General features: G+C 39.4%; 1 protein-coding gene across 2 annotated transcripts in view; it reads left to right on the top strand.

Annotated features, from left to right (window-relative positions):
• Positions 1–12,171, top strand: part of SGCZ (sarcoglycan zeta) — a 982,319-nt gene that overhangs the window by 733,377 nt on the left and 236,771 nt on the right. For both annotated transcript variants that reach the window (XM_075860071.1, XM_075860061.1), the window contains one exon: positions 6,402–6,503. In XM_075860071.1, coding sequence (XP_075716186.1) covers positions 6,402–6,503 — 102 coding nt within the window. The remainder of the gene's footprint in view (positions 1–6,401; positions 6,504–12,171) is intronic.

Below are 12,171 nucleotides of genomic sequence, written 5' to 3'. Positions count from 1 at the left end.
AAAGTGACTGGTCATACAACGTCTCTTTAGCTCCATCAATCCCTATATAAGGGACGAAAGTGCCAAGTGACCAAGTACACCATAACAAGCCCCTGCCCGGCAAGGTAGGAACCGCCATGTGCACAAAACAACCAATCACCTGTAGAATATATAAAGGGGCAGTGTCCCACACCGTATGTATAGATACAGTAAAGGACCACTACTCCCCGACACCGTTTTTTGGGGTATTTTTGGTTAGATGTTGAAGGGCTGGGGTGTAAAAAATGTTTTTCAACAAGTCGGTGTACATCCTCTGACTCATGGACTACTTTCTGGTCTGCAGATTGAAATAGGAGATCTTCAATCACTTTCTCCTGAAATTCAAAGAATGTCGCCCTGCCCGCTGATTTTTTGTACAGGACAAATGCGTTCTGCATCGCAACCTGAATTTGTTATAGCCGATGACACACACAGGCTTTTGTCTATCTGCAGAGGCCCCACGTTCTCTAATAGTTGCTGTTGCACTTGAATGGACAGTGCTGATCATGTAGACGTCCTTGCGGTCACGAAATTTTAAAGCCAGCATCTTCTCAATTTGAAAAGTGCATGACTCCCCCTTTCGTAGTTTTTTATCCACAAGTTGACGTGGGAAACCTTTGCGTTTCCTGCGTATTGTGCCACAGGCTCCTGTGTTGGCACAATGAAGGGCACTAAACAATGGCACACTGGTATAAAAACTGTCCGTGTATACATGATACCCCTTGTGTAGGAAAGGGCCAATTAAATCCCACACAATCTTACCAGTGGTACCAATATTTGGAGGGCACCCTGGTGGATTAAATTCACCCTCGTAGATCTTAAATGCACATGTGTAGCCAGTAGTGCTTTCACATAACTTGTAGATCTTTACCCCGTATTTTGCACTTTTTGAGGGTATGAATTGACGGAATGAGAGACGCCCTTTGAAATTTGTGGGATTCCACAACCTGGCATTAGGTGACGAAGGCTTATTGGCAATGTACTGCCTGGCATACAAATTTGTTTCCTGCACAAAATGGTCCAAAACTTGGTCCGTAATAAAAATATTAAAATAATTTAGTGGTGAAAAATTACTGACATTGGGACTTATGCCAGGAGTAGCAATAAAGTCATTTATGGTGGGAGAAAATAAACTCGTGGGTTCCCACACTAAATCGGTTTGGTGGGGTTGTGCAATTTCAGGGGCTGCACTTTGAACGGACGTTGTGGCAACTGCGCCGTCTCCCATATCACTGGTGCTGGGTCTCATATCCGTAGAATCCCTTGAAGCGACACTTTCGCTGTCGCTTTCAAGTAAGGCTGGGTTCACACGACCTATTTTCAGACGTAAACGAGGCGTATTATGCCTCGTTTTACGTCTGAAAATAGGGCTACAATACGTCGGCAAACATCTGCCCATTCATTTTCAATGGGTTTGCCGACGTACTGTGCAGACAACCTGTCATTTACGCGACGTCGTTTGGAGCCGTTTTCTCATAGACTCCAATGAAAACAGCTCCAAAAACGTACGTAAAAAATACAGCGAAAACGCAGCGAAAACCGTGAGTTGCTCAAAAAACTTCTGAAAATCAGGGTCTGTTTTCCCTTGAAAACAGCTCCGTATTTTCAGACGTTTTTGGTCACTACTTGTGCACATACCCTAAAAGCTCAACTTCAGATGCAGAATCCGTATCTGAGCATAGCATCTGATAGGCTTCCTCAATGCTGTATCTTCTGGCAGCCATAATGATAATACAGTCTAAACCGCAAATAATAAATGGAACTAGCAGTTTAAATTTTTTTTTTATCAACTAAGGCCTCATGCACACGACCGTAAAACAACCCGTTATTGTGGGTCATAATTACGACCTGCAATAAAGGGCTCATAGACTTCTATTACCCATGGGTACCTTCCCGTTTTTTCACAGGAAGGTGCCCGTGCCGTTAAAAAAATAGAACATGTTCTATTTTTCTATTTTACGGGCCGTGCTGCTATACTTTATAATGACAGCATGACTCGCAAAAGCGGCCGGCTGCCCGCGGCCGGCCGTACCCGGCCGTGCTCGTAATTATGAGTCATAATTACGAGCACGGTCGTGTGCATGAAGCCTAATCAACTAAGAACACTAAAAGAATTAACCTTTTTTTATTTATTTTTTTTATTGTTTTTTTTAAGTTTTTTTTTTTTTCAAACCTAAACCTAAACCCTACGCCTAACACAAACCGTAAACCCAAGCCCAGAACAGCACCCTACGCCGTCTAAGGCCCCATGCACACGAACGTGTTTTTGCGGCCGCAATTCCCCCGAAAATCCACGGGAGAATTGCGGCCCCATTCTTTTCTATGGGGCCATGCACACGACCGTAGTTTTTGCGGTCCTTGCACGGCCCGGGAGCCCGGACCGCAGAAAGAACGGGCATGTCTTATTACGGCCCTGTTCTGCGGTCCGGGCTCATTGAAAACAATGGTGGCGGCCATGTGCATGTCCCGCGATTTGCGGGCGGCCTGCGGCTGACAGTCCGCAGCCGGCCGACCTGAAAATTACGGCCGTGCACATGGCTATGGTCGTGTGCATGAGGCCTAACAGCGTACACGCCGTCTAACAGCGTACCCTAAAAAGAAAGTAGTTTATAGTACGATTCTTAGTATATACAGTAAATATATTTATATATATATATATATATATATATATATATATATATATATGTATATACTATATACTATAAAATACTGAAAAAAATGTTGTTTTTTTTAATAAACTGTGTAAGGGACAAGTGATTTTGTGTGGGGACACTGACACACTTGTATCTGTTTCTCTCCACAGCTAGAACAGTGAGGAGAAACAGATACATGTTTTTACTTTTATTTTACAGTAGTGATCACTATGATTGGATCTCATAGTGATCACAAAAGATCAGGAACCAATACTGTTGGCTCCTGATCACTGCTCTAAGAACAGAGCTGCTAGCAACAGCTCGTTCTTAGAGCAGGAGCTGTCATTTAGACACTCCCGGCGGCTCTGTACGCAGTAACAGCATGTGACCGCTGTGATTGGCTGTCACAGCGGTCACGTGCTGTTACGACGAAATCGGCAGGTCCTGATGGCTGCACTAAGAACCGGACCTGTTACATACAGCCGGTTTTTAGTGCAGACTTGATCAGGGTGCCGTTAAACCCACTCTACTACAGCGACGCCAAAAGGCGTCGCTGTAGACTGAGTACCTGCACCGCCTGACGTCAAAAGACGGTGGGCGGTCGTTAAGGGGTTAATAGTCTGGATAATGTGGTTATCTAGGTGGGTCAGTGGTTGATATAATGGATTTATTTTTAAATCCATATACCGTATTTTTCGGACTATAAGGCACACCTGACTATGAGACACACCCAGGTTTTAGACAACAGAAAACAGGAAAACATTTCATATTTTACTTCTTTTACAAAGAAAAAACTATTGGTTAAAAAAAATAATTTATTCAGTTTCACCACATTCTGAGAGCCATAACTTTTTTGGTACATATGATTTTTTTTATCACTTTTTATTTCATTCTTTTTAGCACTATGGTGACCAAAAGACAATTATTCTGGAGTTTTAAATCTGTATCTTTTTTTTACGCCGTTCACTGTGTGTCAAATAATGCTATATTGTAATAGTTTTTGACTATTACGGACGCAGCGATACCAATTTTTTTATAATTTTTTTATTTTTACATTGTGCTTGGGGAAAAATGGGAAAAGGTTTTCATTTTTTTTACTCTTACAATTTTTTTTACCTATATCTAACTTTCTTTCTTTTTTACACATTTTATTAGTTTCCCTAGTGGACTTGAGCCAGCGATCATTAGATTGCTGGTACAATACACTGCAAAACATGGATGAGTTACGGAAACAGCGTAACTCGCTGAGCTACGCTGTTTCCGTAACTCCCATAGTAGTGAATGGCAATTACAGAAGCAGCGTAGCATGCTACGCTGTTTCCGTAACTACTATTCAGTTCAATGGAAGTTACAGAAACTGTGTAGCTCAGCGAGTTACGCTGTTTCTGTAACTCGACCATGTAACTAGTAAGTGGCCACAAGACAGCAGAGCTGGGTAAGATAGAACGGGGTTTAGGTGGTTCCGTTCTAGAGATAGGTGCGGGTCCCAGAGGTGAGACCCGCATTCATCTGACATTTATGACATATCCTGTCAACAAAGCAGTAGGACAACAGTACACGTCTCCAAATCTTCAAAAAGGTTTTATTGTCAAAACATCTTGCGACAAACAGGCAACGTTTTGACCCGCAGTGAGTGAAGAGTCTTTCTCAAGCCTTCACTCACTGCGGGTCGAAACGTTGCCTGTTTGTCGCAAGATGTTTTGACAATAAAACATTTTTGAAGATTTGGAGACGTGTGCTGTTGTCCTACTTCTTTGTTGGAAATTACATTATGCCAGAGAACGTTTGCCTGGCTTGACAGCGTGCACCGCACCAGGAACATGGGACTTGTGCTGCTTCAAAAATTCCCTATTTTTGGCTCAATATCCTGTGGATATGTCATTAAAGTCCTTCATGGGAAAACCACTATAAATGTCGTTGTTGCTATTGACCGCGGCATTTAACTACTTAAACGGCCAGAAACAGCACCATCGCTGTTCCTGGCTATTAGAGCAGCGTGTTAGCTGTAAAATTCAGCTGCTGGGTCCCTTGACTACCGACCATAAGACACAGGGACTTTTTAGCAAGATTTATTCTTGCTAAAAACTGCGTCTTATAGTCCGAAAAATATGTTATATCTTTTTCCAGGCTGTATAATTTTCTACAGAGGTAATAAAGACAGAAAGTCCCATTAAACTATCAGGGTGGTCTTTACTCCTCCTATCTGCAATGAAGAAAAAAAAATCACCCTGGCATATTCTTATGGTTAATGTAATACAGCTGCTTTTAAAATACAATACTGCTAAAGTCAGAGATATTTTTTTTTTTTTTGCTTATTTACTAAAGTAGAAAACATTTACTTAACCCCTTAATGACCGCCGATAAGCCTTTTCACGGCGGTCATTAATGGGCTTTATTCTACAGCGCCGCCATTCTACGGCGCTGCTGTAGAATAAAGTAAACAGAGCAGGGAGCCGTCAAATCTCCCTGCACTCAGCTGCCAGAGGCAGCTGAGGGCTGGGAGCGTCCCTGCTCTGCCGGGTGAGATCGATATTAGTATCGATCTCACCCATTTAACCCTTCAGATGCGGTGCACAATAGCGTGCACCGAATCTGAATGGTTTTGGAGAGAGGGAGGGAGCTCCCTCTCTCTCCCACCGACACCCGGCGATAAAATCGCCGAGTGTCTGTGTCTTCTATGGCAGCCGGGGGTCTAATAAAGGCCCCCAGGTCTGCCTGGAGCGAATGCCTGCTAGATCATGCCACAGGCATGACCTAGCAGATGCCTGTCCGTTTTAAACGGACAAGCAGTAATACACTGCAATACAAAAATATTGCAGTGTATTATAATATCGATCGGAGGATAGTGAAGTCCCCTAGTGGGACTAGTAAAAAAGTAAAAAAAGTTTAATAAAGTTAATTAAAAAAAAAAGTGAAAAAAAAAAATGAAAAACCCAGCTTTTCCCCTTACAAAATGCTTTACTATTAAAAAAAACTACAATAAAGCAAAAAAGTTACACATATTTGGTATCGCCGCGTCCGTAACAACCCCGACTATAAAGCTGTTACATTATTTAACCCGCACTGTGAACGCCGTAAAAAATAAAATAAAAAACAATGGAAAAATTGCTGTTTTCTGTTAATCCTGACTTAAAAAAAATGTGATAAAAAGTGAACAAAAAGTCGCATCTACTCTCAAATGGTACCAATAAAAACTGCAAGTCGTCCCGCAAAAAACAAGACCTTATTCAGCTATGCCAACGCAAAAATAAAAAAGTTACAGCTCTTCGAATGTGACAATGGAAAAATGTAAAAAATGGCTTGGACATTAGGGCCCAGAATGCAAGCAGGGGGAAGGGGTTAACAGTAAATTAGACAACAACCTCCAAAGCCACAGCTGGATTTACACTTGAAATAGCTGTCGGACAATCGCTTGTTCGGCTGACAGCTATATTTAAGATGGCATTGTGAGCGGATCTTTTTATGTCGAAATACTGTTTAACTATTATTTACTAATCCTGTAGACAGAAGACAGCAATGTAAATGCTATTCCTAACTTGGAATTTCATGAATATATTTGTGCTACATTCTAAAGTGTGCTATTTGTGATATCTACACTGTATGTAATTGTTAAATGGAACAAATAGTCTTCCTTCAGTTAGGAAAACATATAAGATCAGGAACTCCTTGAAGATTTAATTTATTGACATTCATATTGTAATAAAATTTGTAAACAGTATAAAATATTAAAACATACTGTTCCCTCAACAGGATGGCATGGGAGATTTACGAATTACCAAAAAAGGAATAAGACTAGAAGGTGTATCTGAATTTCTTCTTCCATTATATGTGAAAGAAATACAGTCTAGAAAGGTAAGTTCCAGTAAATTTTTCACATACTAGATTATAAATGACTGATAGGATTATTATTTATTATGTAGACATTAAAATGGTAAACTCATACAGTAAAGAAAATGCAGGTTATGTTTATTCGACATGGTCTACAATATTTGCTATCATAGCCTTTGTTTTATTTTGCCTATATTATTGAATTTCCAGTGAACAGAAGAATTAGGTGGAATTTATTAATTATAATTTGTAGTTACCTAGCCACCTTTGTTGCCCAATACATAGTTATGTCAATTCTGGCTTTCAGGACACTGACCTTCAGATGCCTGAATGCCCAAAGAATCATTTAACTTTTTGGAATGACGCATTCTAAGAATAATTTTCTTTTTTTTAGCACATTAGGGGCTTTAATACAGTACCAAAACAACCAGTAGCTTTTCTTTTTTATATCTATATCTATATATATATACAGAGGGAGAGAGAGAGAGAGAGAGAGAGGAAAATGGGCAAAAATAAGACAAAAATGCAGACTTCCTTCTTTGTTCTTGTTAAAACTTTATGGCATAATATAATCCTCTTACTCTCCTATGTGTAGCGATACCAAATTTTCCAACTATGTGACAATTGCCTAATATACATCGTTGCTATAACACTCAAGAACAAAGGTCCCATATATTTTTTTTTGCCTTTTTAAAAAAATATATATTTTAAAACATAGCGTACATACATTATTGTTTACAAAAAAAATGCATAGCAATAACACATCTTATATTTAATACCCCTTATCCATCTCGATCCCTTCTCACCCATGAATGAGGATGCCTGAGCCAATGGAAGAGGAGCAGAAAGGGAGAGAGAGAGAACAGCAAAAGAAAAAAACAAAACGCTGATTCCACAATATCTTTTACTGCTACCTAGACGGTTCATTTCCAAGAGTATTTTAATAATGCGCTTCAAGCCAAATTCCCCATACTTTATTAAATCCCATCTATTCTTAATTTCTCATGGCCCAATTTTGTTCCTGCTGTATATATACACCTTTATTAACTGTTTCCAGGTGCCAACACTTCTGAAATCCATTGTTTCAAGATACATTTTCTGGCTATAAATAATAGGAAGTTTATTGTTCTTCCCCTATTGGTTCCTATTCTCATATTTCCAACATCTCACAGAATACACGTCCATGGATTTATTTCCAACTTTATTTAAAAAAAAAAAAACTTATTTATATTTATTACTACATCCCTCCAAAACATGTGTAATTTGGGGCATTTTCAAAACATGTGAATCCAATCTGCCCAACCATCTCCACATTTTGTACATTTATCATCCCGTTTATACCCAATTTTAAATAAGTACATAGGTGTTCTATGTAATCTATGTACAATAAACTATTGTGTAATTCTATGTGATAAGTTTTTAGAGACCTTAGGGATCATTTCCAGAATTTTTCCCCATTCAGTTTCACTCCTTATTTCTCCTAAATCTTTGTGCCAATGTGCAATATATTTCAATTGTGTATTTTTAACCTGTGCGTCCAATAATTTATTATACAAAAATGACATTAAACCTTTCCTATCCCCCAACATCCTCTATCCATGTAGTTACCCTTTCGTCCTCTAAATTATTTTCATATATTTTCCCTACATCTTTTAGTATACATTTTAATCTAATATATAAATATATATCTAATATATAATATATAAATAAAAATAAAAATAAAACTATGCAGACCGAATTCTATTTGAAGCGTCTCAAATGATTTAACTCTATCTCCTTCCATTATCTGAAACAAAAACCATATTCCCAATCTTATCCATTCTTTATACCCCTCAATTTTTTTACATATATAATCGGCAGCTGTGAGAGGATGCGGTGTGAGCCTGCCTCCAACACTTCCACCTTTCCTCATTCTTTATCCACAACTTGATAAACCCATTTATGTATTTCTGTTACTCCTTTGGAGTTTCTCACAGTGCTGCTGACCCTTGCGCTGCCAAATATTAAGCTTTCCAATTTGGGACCGCTAATCCCCCTTTACCAACTGGAAGTAATATATATTGCTTCCCTATTCTAGCATTACCATTTTTCCATATCAGTTCCCTCACCAGGGTGTCCATAATTGAGACCATTTTTTTAGGTATCTCCACAGGGCAGTTCTTAAAACAGTCCAATGCTTGGGGTAGCCAAACCATTTTGATGAAATTTATCCTAGCGGCCATGGATAAATTCATATTTTACTAAACTTTCACCTTTGCTCTCCAGCTATGAACCAGGGGGACCACATTTAACTGCACATATCGCTCCACCTCCCTGGATATATAAATTTCTAAATATTTAATGGATTATTATTTTTCCACCAACACTCTAAAGTTTGGTATTATTAGATTTAGTCTATCTTCATCCAATTTCCCCATAGGCATCAATACCGAAAGGTCCCCATGTTAATCCTTGCTTGCCCCCCCCCCCCAGCGACAGCTGGTACATGGGATCTCTTAAAGGGTTCAAAGTACCTGTGTGAAAAATGTTTTATTTTAGGTGACAAACAACAGTCAGGGCATGGCTAGAGAGATAGAAAATAGTGACAATTATTTATGTGGATTTAGGTCTCATATTTAGCATGATATTAATGTATCATTACATGGATGCAGGTATATTTTTAAATGTGCAGGTTTCTTTTTTAAATTTTAATGAATTGTTTCATTTTTTATAATTCCCCCCCCCCCCCCCGATTTATTAATTTTATTTTATTGCCTTGGGGCTGGAGGATGCTGGGACAACATGATCTGTGTGCTCCCAGCATTGCTCTTTATGCAGATCAAACATAATATTGATGTAAAGGCTGCCGGCCACAAAAGCCAAAACACAAAACAGGCTCAGTCCTGAAGGGGTTAATGGCAGAGCACCGTACAGCTCAATATGCCAGTAAACTTAGGACCAGTGGTGTAGCTATGGGTCGCAGCTATGGGTCGCAGCGGTTACAATTGCGAACGAGCCCCGAAGCCAGGGGCTTAGATACAGGGCCAAGCAGACAGGATCACACATGGTGTGATCCTGTCTGCTGGGTCCTGTATCTAGCCTGTCACATGGTAGGCATAGATACATGTCCCATGTGTGATCTTGTCTGATGGGCCCTGTATCTAAGCCTATCACATGGTAGGCATAGATACATGTCCCATGTCTAATCTTGTCTGATGGGCCCTGTATCTAAGCTTACCACATAGTAGGCTTAGATACAGGGCCCCAGCAGACAGTAATCTTATAGGCTTATATACATGGCCCATGTGGGATCCTGTCCGATGGGCCCTGTATCTAAGATAAATAGATCTAAGATAGATATAATCTCATTACAATGCCACCTGTCAACGGGTGGGATATATTAGGCAGCAAGAGATCAGTCAGTTCTTCAAGTTGATGTGTTGAAAGCAGGAAAAATAGGCAAACGTAAGGATCTGAGTGACTTTGACTAGGATCAATTTGTGATGATTATATGACTGGGTCAGAGCATCCCTAAAATGCAAGGTCTTATGTGGTGTTTCCATTATGCAGTGCATAGTACCTACCAAAAGTGTTCCAAGTAAGGACAACCTGGCAACAGGGTCATGGGCACACAAGGATCATTGATGCATGAGGGGAGTTACTGTAGCATAAATTGCTGAAAAAGTAAATGCTGGATATGGTATAAGTGCCAGAACACACAGTGCATCGCATCTTTCTGCATTTGGGACTGCGTAGCCGCAGATCGGTCAGAGTTCCTATGCTGACCTCTGTCCACCAGAACTCGAACATGGAGCAGTGCAAGAAGGTGGCCTGGTCTGATGAATCACATTTTCTTTTACATCCTGTGGACGGCAGAGTGCATGTTGGTCTTCTTGGGAAAAATATGGCACCAGGATGCACTATGGCAAGAAGGCAACCCGGTGGAGGCAGCGTGACACTCTGGCCAAAGTTCTGCTGGAAAATCTTGGGTCCTGGCATTCATGTGGATGTTATTTTGAAATGTACAACCGCCCTAAACATTGTATCACACCAGATGCATCCACTTCATGGCAACGGTATACCCAATTGGCAGTTTCCACTACCAGCAGGATAATGTGCCCTGTTAGGGTATGTTCACACGCAGAGTTTTCAGACATAATTTGGGCGTTTTACGCCTCAAATTACGCCTGAAAAATGCCCCTAATACACCTACAAACATCTGCCCATTGCTTGCAATGTGATTTATGGTGTTCTGTTTCCACAAGGCTTAATTTTACGCGTCGCTGTCAAAATACAGCGCGTAAAAAGACGTCCGAGAAAAATAAGTGCATGTCCCTTCTTGGGACGTTTTTGGAGGCGTTTTTCAATTAACGCCATTGAAAAACAGCTCCAAAAACGGCCGTAAAAAACGCAGCGAAAAACGCGAGTTGCTACAAAAACGTCTGAAAATCAGGAGCTGTTTTCACCTGAAAACAGCTCCGTATTTTCAGACATTTTTGGTCACTGCATGTGAACATACCCTTACACTGCAAAAATTGTTCAAGGTGTTGATTGGCCTCCAAATTCCACAGATCTCAAGTCCGAACCATGGAGGCACCACGTTGCAACTTACAAGACTTAAAAGATCTGCTGCTATCGTCTTGGTGCCAGATAGCACAGGACAGAGGAGGAGTTAATGCCTCGACAGTTTAGAGCTATTTTGGCAACACAAGGGGAACCTACACAAAATTAGGCAAGTGGTTTTAATATTATGGGATACGGGCATAATGTGATGAGTTAACCCAAGTAAATATAAACCGATTGTTCAGTCCCCTGACTGGAGAGACATTATCCCTGACTGGACAGACATTATGGGCCCCATTGTAAAAAAAATAATAATACTTACCTAGTCAACGTTCTGCATGGCTCAATTTCTGGTCCACCACTTCAGAATAGAGTGAATCACATCACCAACTATGCTCACCTGTTCCATTAACATAGACTAAAAACAAAAATATAGATTGTTTTACAAGGAAAAAGGGGAACTGAAAAAATTAGCATAAATCTATTACCAAACTCATTGTTTATGAAAATACATTCATCCTTTTGTCTATCTGATGTGCATTTTGTTAAAGTATATTGTAATTACTAAAAATATATCCAGGTTTCATTGAGAATAAATTCATTTCTTGGCATTGCAGACATTATTTAATATTCTGGGGTTTGACTTTTTAAGCTCATTGTGGTTCTCTGTAATTTTATTGAAAGGCAGACCTATGAAGGAAGCTTTAGAAAAGCTTTAAATAATAAAGGTAATGCATTAGGCAGACCTAGACTTATTCAACATTTGTAAAATTACTAAAATTCAAAAGATCATATATAAAATTGAAAGCCGTCAAAATGCTAAAATATTTTTTAATTATAAACATTTAGCATTGTACAAATGTTTAAAATCATACATATAAGATAATTAGAATATTCATTAATTCATGTTAAAATATGTTTGTTTTTTTTAAATAAACAATGTAAAGTACCAACAGTAGCTTAATCCTTTACAATCCAGTTTTCTAAAGCTAGTATGAAATACAGAGAAAATGCATTTTTACAGCTTCAATAGGCATTTCTGGAACAATAAAAAAGACATTTATATCAATCAAAAAGAAAGACTGCATTTGTATGTACTGTATACTGTATAACATAGGCAGGCAAAACATTAGCACTTCTGTGAATTTGA

Source organism: Rhinoderma darwinii, chromosome 1 (assembly GCF_050947455.1).
Source record: "Rhinoderma darwinii isolate aRhiDar2 chromosome 1, aRhiDar2.hap1, whole genome shotgun sequence".
NCBI lineage: Eukaryota > Metazoa > Chordata > Amphibia > Anura > Rhinodermatidae > Rhinoderma > Rhinoderma darwinii.
Note: the sequence above shows the minus strand (reverse complement) of the source record. Positions and strands in the feature narration are given on the sequence as shown.